At 44.7% G+C, this 23317-nt stretch overlaps 1 protein-coding gene across 1 annotated transcript; it reads left to right on the plus strand.

Annotated features, from left to right (window-relative positions):
* The first annotated feature begins 6076 nt into the window (after positions 1 to 6076).
* LOC101171440 (F-box/WD repeat-containing protein 7) lies at positions 6077 to 22596 on the plus strand. Its single transcript, XM_004079616.4, has 13 exons — positions 6077 to 6344; positions 9864 to 9946; positions 11425 to 11560; positions 12102 to 12236; positions 12309 to 12432; positions 15439 to 15578; positions 16129 to 16242; positions 19203 to 19384; positions 19572 to 19797; positions 19874 to 19940; positions 20022 to 20165; positions 20311 to 20460; positions 21372 to 22596. Exons 1-13 carry the CDS (start codon positions 6306 to 6308, stop codon positions 21503 to 21505), a joined length of 1674 nt encoding a protein of 557 aa, XP_004079664.1. The 5' UTR covers positions 6077 to 6305; the 3' UTR covers positions 21506 to 22596.
* Positions 22597 to 23317: the final 721 nt, after the last annotated feature.

A 23317-nucleotide genomic window follows, 5' to 3' on the forward strand; every position in this document is an offset into this window, starting at 1 on the left:
AGAGTCAGCATTCTTGAAATTCCCCCCACAACTGAAGGATCATGGGATATGAAAGCTGCTCTCATGGGAGCTGCACTGCTGCAGGAAGTTTGGTGTAAAGTGATGTTGGTTGAGGGCGAGTTCTCTCTGTACCAGCAGAGGCCATGTTGGCGTTCTGGCGGATCTGAAAGGATCAGAGGACGAATTTCTGTGCGTTTCCAAACAGATGTGTGATAAAAAAGGACATCTTTAAATGGGGAGGACAGGAAGTCTTCAAAAGTGCAATAGCATAGCTGTTTGAGCTCAGGCGAGAGGGAAAATTAGGTCACTAATCTGCTGGGCAGAGGTTTCAATCTAAGAGCATTTTTCTCCTGGATTACGGGAGATTAAACACGCACACACTGACTCAGAGGAATTCATGTTTAGAAAGTCCCTCTTTGTTTTAAATCGGTTTGTCCGTGTCACTCTTGGGTCAGATGACTGAACATTAGAGAGCCGGCATCACGTCTGGAATGTCAACACACACGATGGCGAGACGCCGAATCGTCGACGGTTGGATGAGGTCAGGAGGAAGCACTGGAACCTCACGTCACAGATGTGTCGACATTTTTAACAAAACAAAGAAGAAAACGTGTTTGCTTTGGTCCATCTGGATCAAGGTGATGGAAAACCGGGAAAAAGCACTTAGGAACCTTTTTTTTCAGAAAACAACCGTGTACTTCATAATCCAGCTCTGTATGCGCATTTATAATATTTGTTCACCCTAACGTGGTTTGTTTATGAGCATTTAAATAAAAAAAAAGACACACACAGGACTTATTACTATTATTGCTGTTTGGTCTTTAATGTGTGTTTGATATTAACAATTGTTTCTTTATTGTGCAACTGAATGTGAATGTTCTGTAAATTGAAAAATGTGCAATAAAGTTTATTGGGGAAAAAAACAACAAAAAAAACGTCATAATCTGGAGCAGTTTATATATGAACTCATTGTGGTTTCGTTAACTGACGTCGAAGAGATTTTGCGCTGGCAAAATGTCTATTTTTTTACCAGTTCCAAACAAGGTTGAGTCTTGTGGTAACTTGGCTAACGTGTAGCGTATCAGAGAGTGTCTTTTTTTACATTGTGACTAACAAGGTTGAGAGTTACGAGTATTGTGAACATGCTAACGTGGCTAACATGGCTAATGGGGCTAACATGGCTAACGTGGTTCATATGGCTAACGTGGCTAACAAGGCCAACGTGCTAGTGTGTCACAAACAAGTCATTGGCTACGTCTGAATTCCTTCACTACTTACTGGAATTGTAGATTCGGACGGCTCTACGAAACGGGAAGCGCGCCGTATAGCGCGCTATGTAGCGAGTAATGACGGTATTCAGACATAACCTACAATTCTAAAACTAAGTGCCCAAGAAGGTTCCCATTAGTCTCTGCGAAAAACTAATTTGCATCCATGCTTACTAGATTGGTGAAAACATAGACCACAATGTGTTGCACAATGCATTGCGTTTAAACAATTTTTGCAAAATAAAACGTGTTTTCAATGTACTTTCTAATACACCGTCAACGTTTCAGTCAGTCCACTTCTCGTTTACAGTCACTATCCAAGCAAAAGCTTTAAAACTACAAAAACAGACACGGAAGCAGACAATTCTAATGTTTATATTGCCCTTTTTTACAGTTTTTATTCACTTTTTGCAAACTTTTCAGGCTTTTATTTAATTCCTTGAAACCTGAAATGATTGAGATAGTTCCCTCGTGTTTTTGTTTTCAGGTTGACGCTAAATGAAGGTAATTTTGAGCTGCAATGGTTTGATGCTTCAGCAAGCGTCAAAGGTTTAAAGTCAGTGTGATGTTTTGTTTCGCTGGAGCTTTTCTGTGCGACCACAGAGGAAACGGCTCGACCTTCTGTCTTTATCTGCTGATCTCATGCTGCTCTGACGCTGAACGCGTCTCTGTTTTTACTGCTAAGCCGTTTTCCTGTTTTCGCTTCTCTGCCACATTCCTTTGGGTTTCGGGTTCTTTCTTTGGCTCCTACACACCTTAACACACCCTCACGGCGGCAGCGCCGCGTGTCCAGGGGCCACATTCCAGCACAATCAGGCCCTCCTCTGGTCTGCGGGACGGTGGCTTGAGCGTCTGACCGTCCCGTTTCAGAGTAACTCCACCTTTAGGATCAAACCTTCAGTCGCTGCTGTCAGATCTGCTGATCATTCAGATTCATGTTTCTGCTCTAATATGTTATGTTTCCTCAAGTTTTTACAACTTTTTAAGTTACTTTTTTGTGATTGAAGTAATGTGATTGAAGTATCAAAACCCACTAAGAACAGTTTGAGTTTTGTAGTTTGAGAGATCTGTTTAGTACGGTGGCCCTGAGGGCCAAATCACACCAACGCATCACTCAATGCACAAACATTTTGAACGTCACAAAAAAAGCAAAAATTGGAAGATAACACTAGATTGTAGAAACCAAAACGCAAAACAAAAAAATGAAACGTTTTGGAAAACAAAAATAATTCCCAGAAATCAAAATGAAATGCTAAAAAAAACAAAAGCAGATAAGGCGGGAACTATGGGACATCGCTGATTGGATAATGACCTCTTATTTTTGACGCATGTGGTTTTTAAAAATGTGTCGTCAATGTCTGCATACTAATAAAGTTTTGCTTTAATCTGGATTAAAGGTCCAGGATCGCTTCCTGCCAAAAAACCTTGGGTTGAAATGATGGACAAACATTATCCATCCATCCATTCATTCATACATTCATCCACCAATTTATGCATCCATCCATCTCTGCAGCATAGTACTTACCACATTTGATGAAGGATTTATTAATAAAAATGTGAGTTTTGTATGTTTAAATAAAGGTTTGATATTTTTTATTGAAAAAGAGCTGCTTTTTCATTTAAGCCTCTTTGGTCTTTTGTGTTTTTAAGTTTAGAATAAAGTCCAGGTATGAAAACAGACAAATAGAAGGAGGTGGGGGGTTTTCTTCCAGTCGTTTCTCCTCTTCCTCCATCTTCGGTCCTTCTCTGTATTCTGACTGCAAACAGCAAATCTCCGCCTCCCTCTCCCCAGAGGAGGCTGGAGCTCCCACGCAGACCCGGCTCCTCATTAAAGAACCCAGAGCCCCTCACATCCAGGCTGCACGGCCAGCGTTCATTTTTCACCCGCTCTCTGCAGGCTGCAGCAGCGGCTGCTCCACCAGCCGCATGCTCTGCTGCATTGCAGCGCCGTCCGGCTCGCCAGCCGGCTGACAGAAACTCTCTGAACTTCTCCGGACTCAGACGGATCTACAGATGTTCCTCCGATCCAGACGATTGAACGTCGAGCAGCTTCTCTAAGTGTAAATGTCTGTTCTGGTGGAAGCGTCTATGCTCATCAGTTCATCGTAAATACTGTGAAGTACATGTGTAGTACTTATTGAGTCATCACTACAGAGAAAGTGTGTACTGAGAAAGAGCAGCCATGACTCAATGACGTCTCAGGAATTTTAACACGAATTTTCCACATTTTTACATCAGAATCTTCACTAAAACTCTTCGTTTCAGTCCAGTTTTTATCAACCAGAATTTTTAAAGAGTGTCCTAAATCATGAAAGAGAGTTAAATCTCTGCGCATGTTTGATCCACAGAAAAACATGTCTGAATGAATTCTGCCGCCGCCGGTTGAAACATTGTCCTTCGTTCAGTTATTCTTCATTTTAAACTCTCAGTGGTTTTGGCTAAAAAACAGTTTTTACATTTTACCAAAGCAGCTTTTTTTCTACCAAATAAGAAAAGCTTTGGTTTTGGTTTATTAGGTTTTCTTCATTTTTTAACGCAGCAAGTGACGTAAGGTGATGAGAGAAACTGTTTACCTTTTTTAGAGTAGTTTTATTTAAAAAATATTCTTTATTTGCGGAATTTCCAGGACTATTTACGATCAATAATTACTCCTGTAAATTAGTTTTCATAAACTCTCTGTGTGACATCATTTATTATTGTTTTTGTCCGGCATAAGCAGGGACCGGGGAGGGTCTCGCCCGGGGATTAGTTCAGCGTAGAACAGTCGCTGACACCACATTTCCTGATTCTGGTGAAAGCCAACCGGTAAGACCTGACCTTTCAGGTGCAAGTGGATCCTGCTGCGGTTTATTACTGTACGAATGCAGGAGGACTAACCGGGCAATCACAGAATGGAGAGAAAACGGACAAACAGAAAAGATGAGATAAGATTCGCCCCTCGGTGGGGAAATTTCTGCAATCATTGTTGGAAGTAAGCCGGATCTGTTGATCAGACCCCCCCTCCCCCCATGGTCTGCTGTCTCTGGTCATCCAGATGTTTGACTCGTGCGATCCGACCGAGAGTCTCGTTCCTTCTGAAAGAACCGCACCCCCCTTGTTTGTGAGGAATAAAGACACATTTCTCTATACTAGCACCCCCCCCCCCCCCACACACACACACACTCACCACCATCCATCAGCTGATCCCCCCCCCCCCTTTGACAGATCTTCACTCCTCCTGTGTAAGTACACAACAAAGCGCCGATGCAGGCTGGGAACCAGGCCGTTCTGGCTTCAGGTTTTACAAGGCCGTCAGTCTGCATACCGCGGGGGGGGGTGGGGTGACCTTTACAGCTGAGAACAGACTGAAGAGGAGGCCGACGAAGAGGAGCGTTAGAAGAGCTCAGAAACCGATCCAGCTTCCTCTTTACAAACCAAACTTCTCTGCATTCCAGCGGAGAAGTTTCCGCTCCGAGGAGAAACCAGATGAGCGGCAGAACTGAAAGATATAAATTGGAAACAGAGAGTCGGGGGGGGGGGCAAATTTATGACAATCTGGACGAGGAAGGAGGAAGAGGAAGGAGGAGAATTGGTCCCAGACATGAGGGAAGGAAGAGAAATGTTGTGACGGATCTGAGAGGACAGAAATTAAAAGCAGAGATGGAGAGAAGACGGAGGAATGAAGATGGAGGAGGTGGAGTTTAAAAAACATCCTGAAGGTGGAGCTGATCTAAGGGTTGTTTCAGAGACCCGCTCCAAACTGTCCCATCAGGACCTGGGGAAACATTTTCTTTGTTGATGACATAATCTTTACAGGGTCAAGGCCTCCCGAGAACGAGAAGACTGATAAGTCAGAGGTCGCACAAAAATGAGAAAGATGTTCATGACAGAAAGTGAGAGTGCGACACACATGTCTTTTGAACACATGTCAAATAATAAATGACCTTTTTTTCCGCTAACCTGTGTGTATTTGTGATGGAAACGTTTTTTCTTTGACCTTCACATGAAGGTGTCATCAGCAAATTGAAGCACCAGCAGACTTGCATGTAGCGCCAAATAACATCCCTTATGGTACTTTTTAGTGGACATGAACACATTCTGGTCTAAATCAAGTAAGTTGTGAGAGTCTTCAAAGTTGAGCGCAAGAACGTAAGAATCGATTAACGAGAGAAAAGAAGAGTTACAGTAGTTTGAAGGGCGTTTCTTATCTTGCTGTCGCCGGCGACGTCTCCAGTGTTAAAGGGTTAAACATAAAAAGCAGTTTATCTGACATGTGACGCCAAGATTTATCTGCGCTAGATTGTTATTTAAGTCAATAAATACGAACAAGTAGCAAAACCCGCTAACAATAAACTAGCAGATATAAGAAGTAGCAAAACCTGCTAACAACAAGCTACCAGATATTTGTGCCTTAAATGTGTACATCTAAAGTAAACATTAGCTTATTTAGCTATTTCTGCCTTTTTTGTGCTATTATTTTCTGCTCATGTAGTTTTCTCGGTTTGATTAGTTTGGTCTGCTAATAATCTTAAGAACAGTTTGCTAGCAGGTAAGGCTAAAATGAACCATAGTTTTCCCACCCGCCAGTCAAAGCAGACTACAACGGAAATGCACTGTAGTGCAGATCGCAGTTGCCGGTGTGCACGCGCCCCTTGCACCCATCACAGAAAGGCTGACGTGGTGATTTTACATTGACAGGCTCATCCTACAGTTTCTATGATTTATCACCTATGTACTGTTTGTTTTCTGCATCACACACCCGCGCGCGCGCATACACACCCCTGCACGCGGCTCCACCCTCTCTAGAGCACGAGGCACGGGGAGGCATGTCCCTGCGTGTTCCTGCTGGAGGGCGAGCGACGTAGAGTCAGAGCGCAGAGAGAGAGAGCGAAGGGGAAGGCGGACCTGCGAGGAAGCAGCACGAGCGCTCTCCGCGTTTACGTTTCATCGATACCGCAAATCGATCGGATGGATCCGTGACGTGACGTATGGTCGGATTCGCCTCGGAGGGACGTTGTCGCGCTCGTGTTCGGCTCGCGGTGTCACGGAGGGGCAGCCATGGGCTTCTACGGAACGCTGAAGCTCATCTTCTACAAGGTGAGCACCGATCCGCCGTCGGGACGGGGCTCGCGCGCCCCACGGAGGGGCTCTGGCTGCTCGCGCTCCGCCGGGGATGACGCGGCGTTTCTGCCGCTGACCAGCGGAATGCCTCTGCGGCGCGTGCGAGTGTCCGCGCGTCTGTGTGAGCGCGAGGCAGATGCACTGCGGAGCTTTTGAATATTGATTAATGTCCGATCAGCGACTCAGAAGACGGAAAAGCTGGACTTTACGCCTTAAACTGATCATTTTTCAATATTCAACCTGAAATTAATTTACTATTACAATTTAAACGATCAATTAAATGCCTGAACTTAAAAAAATCCCATTTAAATAATTATATTTGGTGAAAAACTTCAGAGTGAATCACTCTAGGAAACCTGAAGGATGTTGAGGTTCTCGTTGGGATCAGGAATGGATCCATTAGGAAAATTGTAGATGTTCTGGAGATAAACGCAGGGAAGCAGATGGAGATGTTTGGACAGGAGGAGGATGAGGAAGACCAAAGAAGAGGAGGAGGAGGAGGGATGGTTGTGGAAACCTGTGGTAGAAGATGGAACAAACAGAAGATCCTAAATATTGTCTTTTATAGCTGTAAATGACAAAAATAAATGTATAAAAGAGAAGCTAAATAGATGTTTGTTAAGGGGGGGAACAGCTGTCATCTGTCTACATGATGAAGCGACTTCACCAAAGAACCCGAGTCTGTGGATCCACGGATCTGCTGCTTTCCTGCCTCACTGATCGATCCCAGCAGCGGATTCCTTCAGCGCTGAAGTGTCAGAGATGGAGGATTCAAACAGAACGCCCCAAACCATCCACGTGACTTCTGCTCTCCAGGGAGGATTTTCCTGCAGGGATTAGCTGGGATGCAGAGCAAACTCTGGAAAATCTGCTCCTCATCCTCACACCGTCCACGCTGGTGTTTTTAACACTTTCTTGTGGCTTTTATCTGACGATTGGGGGACATTTAGTAAGGAAATTAAGCTCTAAATTAAGTTTCTGAGTATTTCTTCAGTCAAATTATTGTTAATCAGGAGACGATTAAAAAATGCCTTTTGAAAACCATCGCATTTGTGGGCGGGGCCACAAGCTCCTTCCTGACAGATCCACCTGTGGATGAATAGATCCATACACGACTTTATTTTCCTCGGTATCGCTCGCCTTTTTTTGGTTTTTGCATTGCTAACAGTTGGGGGGGGGGGGGGGGGTTGTATGCTAGCTGGAGAAAGTGTAAACAGAGAGCTCTCAGTTGTGGGTGACGGCAAGGGGAGGCAGCTTCTGCCTCTGCAGGAGTTCAGGATGAGGTCACAGTTGGCCCTCACCTGGTTGCCGTGGCGATGCTGCAGTTTCCCCTGCAGGGCGCTGACGCTGAAACCCAGACCGAGTGAGCAGGAACGTTCCCATCAGCCGCTGAGAGCCAGAGGATGAAAGGCGGAGTTTGTGAATGAGCGGCATGAAGGTCACAGGCGCATTCCTTTGGATTTTCTGCATTCCTGTGTTCGGCTGGCGAGAGGAGGCGGACTCAGAGCTTTGCAGGGGCGGCGGCGGTTCCTCGCCGCGTGGGTGCTCCCCGTGAATCAGCAGAGGGGAGCTGCAGCTCATCTGCAGAGTAATTCCAATCTTAGTGTAATTCCATTGTGATGAACTCTGACAGCAGAGAGTTTACTTTGAAATTCCTTGATAGATCTGACAGAGGAGGATTGAAAATCTATTCTCTATAGTTCTAAGTTCACTTTAGATCAGAGTCTGTTGTCTTCTTCATAGAACCAGAACAAAAAGAGAGAATATTCCCGGAAGGCCGTGGCACACAGCCACAACGTACATTAGCGCTTATTGAAAATGGGTCAGACGTGAAAAAGTGAGAAAATTTGTGGTCTTTACGTGAAATTCTAACCGATGTATCATGAATAAACCACGCGAAGAACACGTAAACTAACGTAGAACATGAACTGCGTGTGATCATTGCACTGTTTATATGTAATTCATTCCTGATTCGTGCTTCAATTACGTCATTTGAAGGTGATGTGTGCGCCAAATACGCCATAAAAAATTATACATTGCTGTGAAAAGTCTGTTAGACGTACGTGAAACGTTCGTTAAAAAAAACAAGTGCATCTCGCAAAAGTCACGCACAATTGCATAAGATTTACGTAATAAGTCCGAGATAATGGCTGACGGATTGGAGGACGGCTGCATGCGTTGATTCTGATAATGCAAACTTTGCAGCCATTATCCCACTTATTTACAAAAGAAATAAATATTTAATCAGTTTTTAGTACTTTATTCTTGTTATTTTTCCGGTTTGGATCGCTTTTTTCACAAAAAGCAGAGTATTTGTTACATGGTGCTGAATCACAGCTGGGCCGGGACCGACCTCGAATGCAGCGGTAAAGGAAAGCTATTTATATATGCTGATGATCACGATGTGTTGAATAAAGCATCTGTCCAGAGAGAAAGTTCACCTGCTACTGCTTGTTTTTGTCCTGATGATAAAGCCAAAGGTTGTTTTAACTCTTGTGGGGTCAAAATGACCCCACCCTTCCATTGACGTGTCCTCTCTACCATGACAAAGGTGGAAAGATTTCATGTAATCCGTGGACACCAGTGAAGATCACAAATCATTGAAGAAAAAAGGTTCAGAGCACTGTCTAGTGGGTCTAGATGACCCAACTCCTAATGTTAAAGTGCCTAGGATAGCACAAGGGTTACAGAAGCCAGCACAGTGATACAGAATGTTTAACCTACGTGACCAGAACTACATTTTTGAGGTGTGCATTATCACTGTTTCCACACCCAGCAGGCAATCAGAATCCAGTATTCACCCAGACAATGGTATAGGTGTACTTAAACTACGAGTAAACAGCGTAATTCTCGCTTATCTCCCACGATTGGGAACAATGCTGGAACAGACGGTTGGGTTTGGGAACTCTGGCAAAGATCAGCTGTTTGTTAAATGAAAAGTTTACTTTGATAATGAAACAGAGCAATCGGTCGGGCAGAAAACCTTTAATCTTAAAAAAGATTCATATACGCCGATGATACACTGATGAGTAGTCAGAGAGTCACAGCTGCTTTCAAAATAAAAGCTCCAAAAGTGTGCAGAAGATCCAGAACTGAACCGTTTCTCACTTCTAAGGACCCGAACGAGGAAAACTTCCACAGACAGAACTTTCCGTCAAACCATTGAAACTGTGTTGGTTTGCTCTAGAACGCCTCATTTCACAGAAAGGAACCAAAAGTAAAAACCCTGAGTGGAACCATCTCTCTCATGTGTCAGACTTGTGTTTTTTGGTTCTTTAATACTGATCAGGTGATTTGTTTGAAGTTCTGCATCCTCTCTGATTCTGTTCGTGTTCTACCAGAGATGGTTTTTGTTCTTGCGGTCGGATTCTTCCTTAACTGGACTTTCCTTTAAAGGTTTTGTTTTAATTCAACAACGGAAAAACACATTTGGAAGTTTTTCTTGATCTCTAAAAGGAAAGTCCAGCAGCTTAATCTCCAAACTCTGGTTTTCAGATGAAGAGGAAGCTGGATCACGGTCCAGACGGACGCCCGTTCCCCGCAGGAAAGAAACACTGCAAAGGCGGCGGCTACCTCAGGTAACACGCCACTGCAGCCCGCCGGGACACGTGTTTAGATTTACACTTGTCTTCATCGGAACAGAGATTTTAACTTTACAACTTTGCAGTAAAATTACATATTTTACTGCAAAGAATTGGACTTTATTAGAGATTTAAAAAAATAAAAAACAAAACTCAATCATGGCTTTTATGGAAAATTTAAACTGGTTAGAATTTATATTTGAACATTTTAAAAATAATTTTGTTTTTTTATCCAGATGTTCTTTGAATGGTCCTGATGTGACCGCTTATTGTAGATTAAAGAAAGAGGTGAAACCAAAAAATAAAACAGAATAACCTGTAGCTTCAGCAAAGGAACCGTTCCTTTAAGACCCGCTCCCATGAAAATTATGTTTTTGGTGTTTTATCATGTTCTTGTAGCGTTTTTTCTCATAAATGTGGTTATATTTAAAAGAATTGACGGTTAAAACTGGTTTTATGAATAATCACATTAGATAAGGAGCAGATGAAAAACCGAATGTTTGAAGAAGGTCGGTCTCATGATGTAGCTACTGGCATAGGCGGGCCTAAGTCTCACTTTCTCCGCTCCAATTCGAAATACAGAAAAATAGATCCGTGTACGTTTTCAGTTCCTCGCCTGAGCAGCCATCAGCCTAACCCATCTGGCCGGATAGCTCTGATAATGTTCGCCATTTTTTTTGATACGCTAACGTTAGCTTGGACTTTTGAGGACCTAGAGGCAAGTGTAAAAAAAGGCATGCTGGGAAATTAGCAAGGCTAACTTGTGACAGTCCCATCCACAACCCAAAAGCGAATTCCTAGTGAGCTCCTGCCCTGTGCAAAGAATACTTTTTAAAAAAATGACACTGGATTTTTGATCATGACTAAAACCTTCATAATCATAACAAAAAGGTCTATTTTTTTTTTTTTTGCAAATACACACAATGATTTTTGTCCGATGCTGTCAGCATGCAGCTAGCACAGCTAGCTAATGCACTGTAATTAAGATAGCTGTGCTGGCTACAGCGCTGTCTCTAGCTGTACTACAGTTAGTTACAATACTGTAGCTAGCTACAGTACAGCTAGCTACAGTGCAGTACAAAAGCATAGCCATCTGCAGCAGAGCTAGATACAGTACAGTACTTAAGCTAGCTACAGTAATGCTGTTAGCTACAGTAATGCAGCTAGCTTTAGCTAATGTACAGATGCTAACTGTAGCATTGCTAGCTACCTTACAGGATTGAAGTTAGCTACATTTAGCAGAGCTACAGCTTATTTATTAGTCTAGCTACTGAACTGTACTATAGCTAACTGTAGCACAGCTAGCTGTACTGTACTGTATCTGTTAACTGCAACCAAATCTTTCGAGATTTTATTTGAAAAACATCTACGGGTTAACTGCTCTAAAGTTTTGCATAAACTTTTCTAAAAGCCTCGTACCAACGAAACACCAACTATCTGCGCCTCTGTCTGATAAATGTAACTTTTCTTTGTAGTCCTTCATGTCTGGCTCAAGCCACACCCACCACTTTCGGGGATCTTCGGCTGGCCAATGGGCATTCAGCTCAGCGGCGGCGTGTCACCTCTGGCCCGCCTCCCTCTGGCCTGCAGGACTGGCTTCAGACCTTCCAGGTGAGGCCTACGGGGGTGTAGCTGCAGGTCACACAAACACTTTTCTTATTTAAATGTTCCTCCGGTTCCAGCCAGATGATCCAATTTAGAGTTTTTTCTAACCTAAATGCGTAGTTTGTTTACTGTGAATAATAAACAGGACTCAGCAGAGAGCGAGTTAATGAAGAAGCACTCGTGTCCTGCAGCACCTCTTGATGGTCTGCATGTGCTGGATGTTGATGCACGTCTTCCGCTGACTGCATTCATACAGAGCAGCAGCAAAGCGCTGCCTTCAAGCTGTCCTTATGCAACCAGTAAAGGAAACATACAAGGACTCACGAGAACACACATACCCGTCCTCTACAGCTTCAGGGGGAAGATCAAATGATCTCAGGGATGTGGAGGCAAAGTGAAGGAGACAGAAAAAGAGAAACCACAAAAGCTAAAAGGAAACACATGTGAATAATGGATGTACAGACACACGCTTAAAAAAGGAAAACAAAGACAAGAAAGGGAAGCAGAGAAACTGAGGACATCTTCTTCTCTACATCCTTCCATGCAGATGTGGAGCGGACCTGAAAGGCTGTTGGCTCTGGACGAGTTGATTGACAGGTGCGAGACCAGCCAGGTGAAGCACGTGATGCAGGTCATCGAGCCCCAGTTCCAGAGGGACTTCATATCCCTGCTGCCCAAAGAGGTGGAGCCGCAGGACAGCCACACACTTCCTTCAGAGTCCGGCGCGAGGCTAACAAGCTGTTTCTGACCGCAGCTCGCCCTGTACGTCCTCACCTTCCTGCCTCCCAGAGACCTGCTGCGGGCCGCCCAGACCTGCAGGTACTGGAGGATCCTGGCGGAGGACAACCTGCTGTGGAGGGAGAAGTGCCGGGAGGAAGGTAAGCGGTCCTCTTTGTCCTCGCCGTACACTCCGTCCTCAGTGACACACTCCACTGGCCTCGTTTCTTTGTCCTTTAATAACTCAAGTGGTACAAACGGTTGCAGATGGACCAAGAACCTGCAGGTCAAGTCTGCAATTGAAAACTTTACATTTTAAATTTAGACGTGTTAAGACAATCTGACCTGATGAGCCCTTTTGATGATGTCACTAGCTACATAAACGCAAAACTTTATCGAAATTGTAAAAATGTTGAAAAAACAAAATGTTTTAATCACACTGTTTCCATTAAATCCTAATTATGTGAATAAACACAAACCAACTCACACGATAAGTCGTTCAAAAACACGGCTACAGATGTGACAGATGCTTTGATTGACAGCAGATACATTCACATTCCTGCCACGGCTCTAGCGCTCATCATCATCTATCAAAAGAGACGTCTGCGTCTTCTTCAAGCCGTGGAGTGATGAGCTCCTCACAAGTGGGAGGGGCTACGGATGAAGTCTTTTTGGAAAATGGTGGTTGGTGATTTTCCAGAGGAGCTGTGGACAATTCCTCAACCTTTGATGAGCTGTGTGACGCTGTGGGACCTCTTGTGGCGCCGCTGTGCAGCGCCCAACGCAGCCGGTTCCTACGTTGTTGGTCACATGACTCATTTAATTAGAAAAACAGTGTTTCCATTGCAGTTTTTGCAAAATAAGTAAATTTCAGTACACCTAAACCCCCCCCCCCCTCCCCCCAAACGTTTTTTAAGTTGTTCCATTAGGCGGATTTATTATCGCAAATCCAATTAAAAGTCGGGAGATAAAAACTTTTATGGCACAAACAATTAAAACATGAAAGTATTTTTATCCTTTTGACTGAAACACACTTTAAAAAGCTTTGACAACAGCAGGCACTCCTTCATCTCTTGGAGATGTTGTTGTTATTTTTACTTTATCTGGTGGAATCCCAGACAAACACTAAAAGTGAGTCTTCTTCAAAAGCCAGAGATGGGAGTTTACTCGACAGAAAGCTCTTTGCAGCTTTAGTGTCAGATGCAAACACTGCTTCACAGTTTTATCGCTCCTGCGTTCGGCGCAATGCGGTGGCTGGGTGTGTGTGTGTGTGTGTGTGTCTGTGTGTCTGGGCTTCCTGCCAGTCAGTGGAGATTCACTGCCAGCACTCAGCTGCCATACCAATGAGGCTACCTAGCTTTAGCACCACGCCCTGGCCATACTAATGAAGCCGGCATTAGCTGCAGCTCAGCGCTCCCATTAAAAAGGGCTGCTGTTGATTCGGTGAGCTGAGGCACCACTGGGAGGAGAGATGGCTTTAGCAAGAAGTCAGTGAGACTGCAGATGCAGTTAGCCTTCATTAGCATTGATCCGCTTAAATACTAACGACAGGAACACTAAAGTTCTCCAAAACAGAGAAATAAAACCATTTATATTCTGCTTTTAGAAACCATTGATCAGAACTGGTGTTTGAAACAGACAATGTTAGACAATGCTAACATACAAACATAATGAGTTAGCTTTCATGGTTTCATTTTATTGACAACTTTCTGCTCTCTAAATCACAACAAACTACAACAGATTAGCTTTGGTTATCTTAACGTACTTTTTTTCACAAAAACCCGCAACCGATTACGTCTGGTTAGCTTAATGTTCTTTTTTATTTTATTTTTATTTTTTACAAAAACACAACCGATTAGCAGCTGTTAGCTTAGCCTAATTTGTTTTTCTTTACCTTAAACACAACCGACTAGCCATGGTTAGCTTTCTTTTATCATTATTATTATTATTATTTACAAAAAACTAAAGTAGGTTAGCTATCATTATCCTATTTATTTGTTCACAACAAACTACAACAGATTAGTTGTGGTTAGCTTAACGTACTTTTTTTTAACGAGAAAATACAACTGATTAGCTGTTGCTAGCTTACTTTATTTACCATGAACTAAAACAGTTTATTGTAGCTATACTTGGTTACTTCATCCTCATACTAGCAGTTACCTGCTTAAAGCTGTTTTCATAGATAAACTACAAACTAGTACTATTACTAGCTACTAATGCCTTAAATATGCATTGAATATTATATATAATACATATGAAACTTCTCAAATATTTAGCATGAACATTTATAGACCTATCTGAACGTGAAATGCTAACTCTGTCCACCTCAGTCTGAGAACTAACACTTTCCTTCCCAGTCCTTCCTGTCTGCCTCAGGCCACACCCACCACATTTGGTGGCATTTTCAGCTGGCCAATGGGTATTCAGCTCAGTGGCGGCGTGCCACTTCGGCCAACCTATCTTACAAACAGAAGGCCTATTTTATACATATAATTATTTATATTATTTATTATGTTTATCTATAATATTGTGCTTTTTTTTGTGCTGGTCAAATGAGTTTGGCCGACTAGCTGCAAAAATGGCAAAGAAATATGCAACTTTAACTAATTTAACAGTTTCATGTTATGTGGTATGTGTGTTAGTTTGTATGTTTGGTAAATTTTAATTCCATAGCAAAAATATTTGAATGCCAAGATGGAAATCGTACAAATACAAAACACTTGTTAGAGATATTATATTTTAATTTTTTTGCAAGAGCTTTGAATTGATAGGTTATTAAAGCTCTTGTCTGGGTTCATTCTCCTGACATTATCACGTTGTTGTTCTATGCTTGTATTTGAGTTTTGTTAGCAGCCTGATTCCTCAACGTCTTTTCTGCTCGAGCGCTCATCAAAAGTTATGCAACACTGATGATTGCCTAACAAGTGCAGCTATTACAGCTCAGAGGAGTCGGGTTCTTCCCCACTGGAGTCTTTCAAAGGTCACTCAGTCTCCAGAAAGTCAGATTAAAGGAGGAGCAGCTTAAAAAGTTGATGAAAAAGGGAAGAGTATTAACTTTAATGACAGTTTGTCTGCAGAGCCGCAGTGTGGAGAGACTCAACGGTAGAAGTCGGGGCTTCTGCTGTGAATTTTTCGCTGACCGGCATCCGTCTTCCCTTCTCCCTCAGGTATCTCAGAGTCTGCGTCATATCGCCGCAGGGAGAGTGTGCGGCCAAGCGCAGCAGCGGTCAGCCCGTGGAAATCCGCCTACATTCGACAGCATCGGATAGAAACCAACTGGAGGAAGGGGGATACGGGGGAACCCATGGTATGGGGATCACCGCGGATCTTAGGCCTTAGTCCCAACTGCCCCTACGGGTGGGTACGGGTGTGGACGGGCTGTCTGAGGGTGAAAAATGAACAAACCCGTACATGAGTAATCCAAAGATGTAAACCGCTCGGTGAAGCAGTACGGGTTCACTGTGAGTGACAGGTCGTAGTAAACATTTAACAACACACAGGCGCTAGTACTCGCCAGTACTCGTGCCTTACTAACGACTAGCGTGTGGCGTAAGGACACCGTACGTCGTTAGCATGTGCTAATTACCATAAATCATCCTCACGAATACGTTACAATACCCTTACCACGACAGTGGTATGTTCCATTTTCATGACATCCTTCGATGTGTCAAGAGAACTAAGAGACACCTGCGCTCCTCTCTACGACCCTCCACACACCCGGACAACCCAAAAGCCGTACGGGTCAACCCACTTCTAGGGGCAACCCCCCCGTAGGGCAGCATGTGACTATGGCTTCACTCCATCTGGAGGAGTCCAAACAGGCTTGAAGTGTCAGACGTCCCTCTGTCTCACTGCAGGTGCTGAAAGGTCACGACGACCACGTGATCACCTGCCTCCAGTTCAGCGGCGACCTGATCGTGAGCGGCTCTGATGACAACACCCTGAAAGTCTGGTCTGCCGTCACGGGAAAGGTGGGACGCTGCAGCACAGGCAGATGTATTGGTCATGTAGAGACGCACACACAAGACAATCAACTAATGGGGTCTTTTTTTAAACCAAACTTGGGTTTATTGCATCCGTTTGTGTGAGTAACTGACAGAAAGTGTTGAGAATCGACTTTTCACCTGACGGTGGAACCACAGAGCAAAGCGGGTTGTGTGAGTCTCTGGGTGTGTCGCTGTGTGTGTTGTGTGTGTGTGTGTGTGTGTGTGTGTGTGCGCACCGACAGCCTCAGGCATCTGTGCAGGAATGCAGGACTCATCCAGAGAGTGTGTTTGTTAGAGAGGTGAAGCGTCGGTCGTCTGTTTGCTCACAGTCTGCTGTCCTTCCTGCCCCCCCCCACCCTGTAACGCCTCAAAAACACGCCTCATTCATCCACCAACCTGAACGCCTCGCTGTCCGCCACCAGAGCTGCAGCAAGAATTTAGAAATTAGAATAATATAAAAGCCTGAAAAGACCTGAAAATCTTTTATAGGAAACAAGTTGAATTTGTCTAAACTGGTTGTTTTTTTTAACCTAAAATAAATTCAATGATTGCAAAACAGTATTTAAAACAAAAATCTATATTTTTGTGCGATTATCTTAATTTAAAACGTTTATATTTTAAGCCTTTTTTTTCAATTTCTGTTTTTTTTTTAACTCAAGATAAGGGCGGAGCTACAAGGGGGGGCTAAGGGGGGCAGCTGCCCCACCAGCAGAACTCTCTGCCCCACACTTGGCCTCCCCCAATTTTCTACTCCATAGGGTCACATTATTGACAAAGATTGAGAAATCATCAAGACGAGCTTCTTGAAGCTAAAATGACAAAAGCAACATTTTTAAACAAAGTAAAACCAACAACTGGTAGAAAGACGTACTCCTGATCCTTTCATTTGTAATAGTGCTCCGTTCTGCTGTTTTGCCCCTCCCCACCCAATATCAAATGTTGTAGCTCCGCCCCTAACTCCAAACTAAAACGCATTTATAAAAAAAAAGGAAAAAGTTCTGAAATATTTTAGGCATTTTAAAGTTATGGATGGATGACAGACTGTAGTTTTTAAAAAAGAAGAGGACTTTACATGAAGACTGATACACGGCTCAGAAATTGACCGTCGTCATGGCGATGAGCGGTGAAATCCGTCTTTACTTCCACGTGTGTGAAATCAGAGATGCAGAGATGCAGCGCTGCGGCGCGGCGTGTTTTTTCATCTTCTAAGAACCGGATAAAATCCACACGGTATTGTTTTTCTGTTTTGGCGTGTGTCCTCCTCTCTACCTTTTTTTTTTTTGCCGTGCTTTGGTGGCGGCTAACGATGGAGAGGAACATCTCCTGAGGGGTCAGGACCTGTGAGCGGGTTGAGTCCGGTCTCTTCAGGATCTGGCCTGCAGCAGCAGCAGGAAACGTGCTACCCGCGGCGCGTCTTGGTGTGCAGGAACACATGCAGCCTGCGGCGGCGCGGCGCGTCTGTCTGGTTTCGGTGGAACATTCTTTCACCTGACACACCTGCTGCCTCCTCCGCCCGGACTTGCCTGCATGTTCCTCCTCACTGTGGAGACTCCGGTCTCTATGGGGACCATCGTCTCAGAGGGGAACACGGTTTCCCATGATGCACCAGTCCCCCGCAGTGCAACCCGGCTTGGGCACGTCTGCAGAAACAGACCTCCTGGGATGATGAGGGAAGTTGCCGCCTCCTCCCTAAACGCCGTCAGCGGGACGCGACGGCTCGCGTGGCGAGACAGAGCCCTTCACGCCGCCCTCCTGCGTATCTGCAACAGTTGCCAGGGAAAAAGGTTTCCCCTCACTGTTGCCACAGCAACCTCCAACACAACACCTCCGAGTTGAAATGTTTTGTTATTTTTCCCGCTCAGACAACGTCCTTCAGCGGTTTCCAGGAGGGCGGAACAAATATTGACTCAAGCAGCAAAAAATGTACAAAAGGAGCAGAAGCGAAAAGGAAAGATGACGTTCAGGAGCCGTCGGAGCGTCTGAACAAGCCATCTTTTATTGATTATAAAGGTTTGACCTCTGAGGTCAAACACTGTGGTTCTCAATCCTCAGACGTCTCCCTCGTCTGTGTTTTGAAGTGTTTACAGCTCATTTAAATGGAAGAAAACGCTGGAAAAATGTCAAAATGATGTCAGACAGAGTAAAGAAAAAAACACTATTTATGAAACAACAGCAGTCTGAACAAACTTTACACGTTTACAGACCAGAAGCACTGATGACTTAACATGTAATATTGAACATACAGAAGACATGACCCAAGTTATACCTGAATAAACACATTTTTACCTAATGGAGCTCCTAACACGAACGCCTAAAGGCGATTTGACCTTTCTGTAGGCGACCACTTTGAATATTCAGACAGGCAAAACCAGAGGTGGGCAAATTACGGCCCAGGGGCCAAATATGGCCTGTTAAACTAGTTCATCTGCCCCGCCAAACTGCACCAAATGACATTGATTTTTTCCCATCATTCCAACATCACATGAACTCCGTGTTTCTCTAAATTTGCGTTTTTTTCCCCCCAAGGGACATCAACCCATTGGTGCATTTGGTACTAAAACAAAAACTCTGGTTTTGAATTAAAAACGCCAACATTTTCTTTTTTTATATCATTTTTCAATCAAAATGAAAGCATATTCCATCGTATTATTTCTTTCTCTTGTGGCCTGTAGGGAAGCACATGACCTTCAGAACCTTTGACTTTTAAAGGATCTGCAGAAGCATGGCTTTATAACAATAGAAAAAGGATTTAAAGTAATCCAGAATAATATTCAGGAACTACCGGGTGCTGTAAGTTATTCCAACCACATGGGGGCGCTCTTGCGGGACACTTTTGCTTATTCAGTATGTGCTTGTCCCAAGTCTGGGTCACTGTCCTGAAGCGAACATCGCAATAAAAGAGCAAACGCGCACGGTTCTAAAGCTTCTCCTTTTCTTGTGTCCAGTGTCTGCAGACGTTGACGGGTCACACCGGCGGGGTGTGGTGCAGCCAAATGGCCGTCGCCACGGTGATCAGCGGCTCCACAGACCGGACGCTGCGCGTGTGGGACGCAGAGAGCGGGGAGTGTGTGCACACTCTGTACGGACACACGTCCACCGTGCGCTGCATGCATCTCCATGGCAACCGGTAACTCACCCCCCCTTCCACACAACCAAATCACACTCAGGAACAGCAATCTGAACTTATCTGCATAGCAACACACCCACAGGATTGTTTGTATCCACACGTTTCCATGGTAACAAGCCCAACTGCCTCAAACTGTAAACCCGCCTGCCTGCTGATGCTGCAGTGACGCCGTCCGTGGGTCTTTCAGGGTGGTGTCGGGGTCCCGGGACACGACGCTGCGCGTGTGGAACGTGACGACGGGCCAATGCGAGCACGTGCTGACCGGCCACGTGGCAGCGGTGCGGTGCGTTCAGTACGACGGCCGGCGCGTGGTGTCGGGCGGCTACGACTACATGGTGAAGGTGTGGGACCCGGAAACAGAGGTGTGTCTGCACACGCTGCAGGGACACACCAACAGAGTTTACTCACTGCAGGTAACCGCAACCCTGAGCCTCCGGGACTCTCAGCTTTCAGGATCCAGGTTAACCTTTTCTGTTCTTCTCTCTGCAGTTTGACGGTGCGTTCGTGGTCAGCGGATCTTTAGATACCTCAATAAGAGTCTGGGATGCAGAGACAGGTGCTCAAGGATTTGAAATCATGCCCAGCGCAGAAACAACCACAGTCATAGCCCTCTAACCTCCACGCCTGTTCTCCTCAGGCGGGTGTGTCCATACGTTGACTGGTCACCAGTCCCTCACCTCTGGCATGGAGCTACGAGACAACATCCTGGTGTCCGGGAATGCTGACTCCACCGTGCGGGTTTGGGACATCCGGACTGGACTGTGTTTGCACACGCTGCAGGGTAAGACAAGCTACAAAAAGCAGAGGATGATGGATCAACATAGAGAGCCAGACATTCCTCTCTGGTGTCCAAGCACCTGTTTGGAGAACTGCTCCAGAAAGCCCAGAAAACACTTCAGCTTAGGCATCCATGTTTTTTGGTCTAGGTCCGAACAAACACCAGTCTGCGGTGACGTGTCTGCAGTTCTGCAGAGGTCTGGTTCTTTCCAGTTCAGATGACGGGACAGTCAAGCTGTGGGACCTCCGGACCGGAGCGTGGCTGCGGGATGTGGTGGCGCTGCAGAGCCGAGGATCAGGTCAGAACCCGACACGTAGTCCGAAGCTTTGTTTGTTTTGATAGTAACAGGACTGCAAATGGGAAATGAATGAAGGACTACTTCTCTTGTTTTTAGTGGGACAGATGAGTCGATCAATAAAATGACCAACAAACAAACAGATGTTGCATTTTTAAATCAGGAAAAGCGATGGGCTCAGTACGGATCCCTGTGGAACACCCTTTTCTTCATTTGAGCCTAAATGTCAGTTAAATAACAGAACATTTTAAAAAACATTTGGCCTTGCATAATAAAGTGACTGTAGTTCTTAAACTTTACTATCAGGTTGTGTTTTATTTCACATCGTTGGAGGTATTTGTTTTCTTCATTTAAATTCATCTAGTTTTCCCAGAACAGGCAGGGTTTTCCATTGGATTCTGTTAATGAAATCCTTTTTCCACAAAGTACAGGTGGATTGCTTGAGTGAACTCCCATGAACCCTCGTGGATTCTGTAAGATGTAGAGTTAATCCACGACAAAAACCGCACTTCGACCTGAATCAGAATTTCCACTGCTGTCCAAATTCTTTTCTGCCTGACCGTGGAGGAGACTTTCCCAGGAAGGCTTACTAGTGTATTCACCCGTAGTTGGAGCGTAACTTTCAGGACCCCTCCTTAAAAAGAGGGACCAGACCCCTATAGGTACTGTCCCCAACCATCACACAACGTAGCCCAAGATGGCTTTACGACATCCAGAGACAAACCCAACCAACCCCTTTGCTGCTTACCATGGACAACTCCAGAACAGGAAAGAATCCAAAACCTTCTCCGGAATTTGGGTTAATAACAGAAAAAGAAATGACGGTTCTGTAGTTTAGTCCTTATGGTGGTGGAGGTTTGGATCGATTTACCAGATCTTTGCAGCTCCGGTGACCTCCTTCTGCTCTCCAACAGGTGGCGTCGTGTGGAGAATCAAGGCGTCCGACACCCGTCTGGTGTGTGCTGCTGGCAGCCGCAACGGCACCGAGGAGACCAAGCTGCTCATCATGGATTTTGACCTGGAGGACAGGAAGACGGAGGCCGACTAAAGAAGAAACGGCGTCACAGGGAGAGCGGGACGTATATTAGGTTTTACTTTCGACCAAAGTCCTGTTTGGATCCAGCAGAACTAGAGGGCAGCCGCCTGATGGACATGAAGAGTGATGCTGGCAGACAGGTTCCAGCTTTTTAAGGGTCTCTAACGAGCATCAGACGATGGATGAAGAGCGTTTTAAGTTCTGAATGTATCCCGTTGGAGAAGAAGAAAAAATATTTCAGTTTTTGCTGCTGAACCGACGCAGATGTTTGACACAAACCCGCTAAAGCTACCAGGCAGAGGGTCAACGGCGCCCCCTGAAGCCGACGTGGAGACCGCCGGAGCCCAAGCGCTCTGGATTCAGACCGGCTTCAGGACGTCTGGGATGAAAAGTTCTTCCCTGCTGCTCACCTTTGAGCTGAAATGGATGTAAAATTAAAGTTTGGAGCGTTTCAGTCAGAAGTAAATATCGCCACCTGGGGGCGGGGCTTAAAGTCGGCCCATGACTTTCTCTGAAACACATAAATCCAGGTCGTTCTGTGTTTGAAGCCAAAGTGATGCTGAGCCACTTTCATTCAACATCAGTGTGAAGATGTTTTTGTTTTGTATCGTCCTAAAATGACATTTAAATGTTTTGGAATTTATTGACCTCTATTTTCACCAAAATCCTTTATTTTTCAATTCCAAATGATGATTTTAAGGCGATCAGCAGATTTTCTTCCGCTTCCATCCATCAGAGGGAATCAAATCCCTCCTCCAACCCCTTTGCTGCTGACGTTCCTCCGTCACCGTTTCTGCTGTCCGTGAAGTGAGCAGAAAAGGTAAATCATTTAAAAAAATTGCTCTTTGGAGATGAGTCGGTGATAAGCCGTTGTTGCCAGGCAACAGCTGGAGCCGGCAAAGCGGCGAATCTCCCACAGCAACCGGCGGTATTTCAGGCTGCGGCGTTGACCTTCAGCCTCTGTGGTGACGTGTAGATTGTTGTAAATACAGGAAGGATGTACATAATTCAAGGTTTTATAATAGAAACAGAAACTTATTGTCCTGGGGAATCAAGAAAAGAGGTATGAACAAAAATGAATAAATGAGGAGGAGTTTTGTAAACTTCTGTCTGGTTGTTCTTCTCTTTTGCTCAAAATGCAAAACTCTTGTTCAAGGCGGGAACTTTCTCTGCTCTGAGGAGCAGAACTGGTGTATTTTTTACTTTTAAGATGTTTTTTGAACGTCCATCCGTTCGTTTTCTGAACCCAGTGCATCGCCATCTATGGTTGCCGGAGTCTGTCGTGGCTGCTGTTGAGCGTGGGCGGGGCTAACCCTGGACAGGCCGGCAGTCTGCCCCAGGACCACACCATCGCACACACACACCTAGAAACACTCACAAACTGTTTGAACCCTTGGAATTCTGGGAGCCTTTTGTTTATCTTAAAAACTCATTTTGTGACAAAACCTGGTCTCCATCCGTTTAGTAAAACCTGAGCTTCAGTTTTTAAAGATGTTTTTTATTATAATTCCACAATAAACATGAAACGGTAAAAAAGAAACTCATTTCCTGTTGCTAAATGTAGTTTTTTTTACTGATAAAATCTAAAAGTTTTCATGTTTTATAGTGAAAAATCAAACATACAGAGACAAAAGAGACGAGGACTAAACAAAGATGTCTAGAATCACTATGATCTATTTGTCTTTAAACCAGAAACTTTTTCAAACCATGTTAAATTTGAATGAAAACCGGGAAACCTGCTCTGTCTGTTTGGGTCTACTGGAGGACCCGACGACGCTCCCCTGTGGACACAGCTACTGCTTGAGCTGCATCAGGACCTACTGG

The sequence above is a fragment of the Oryzias latipes genome, chromosome 18, assembly GCF_002234675.1.
Source record: "Oryzias latipes chromosome 18, ASM223467v1".
NCBI lineage: Eukaryota > Metazoa > Chordata > Actinopteri > Beloniformes > Adrianichthyidae > Oryzias > Oryzias latipes.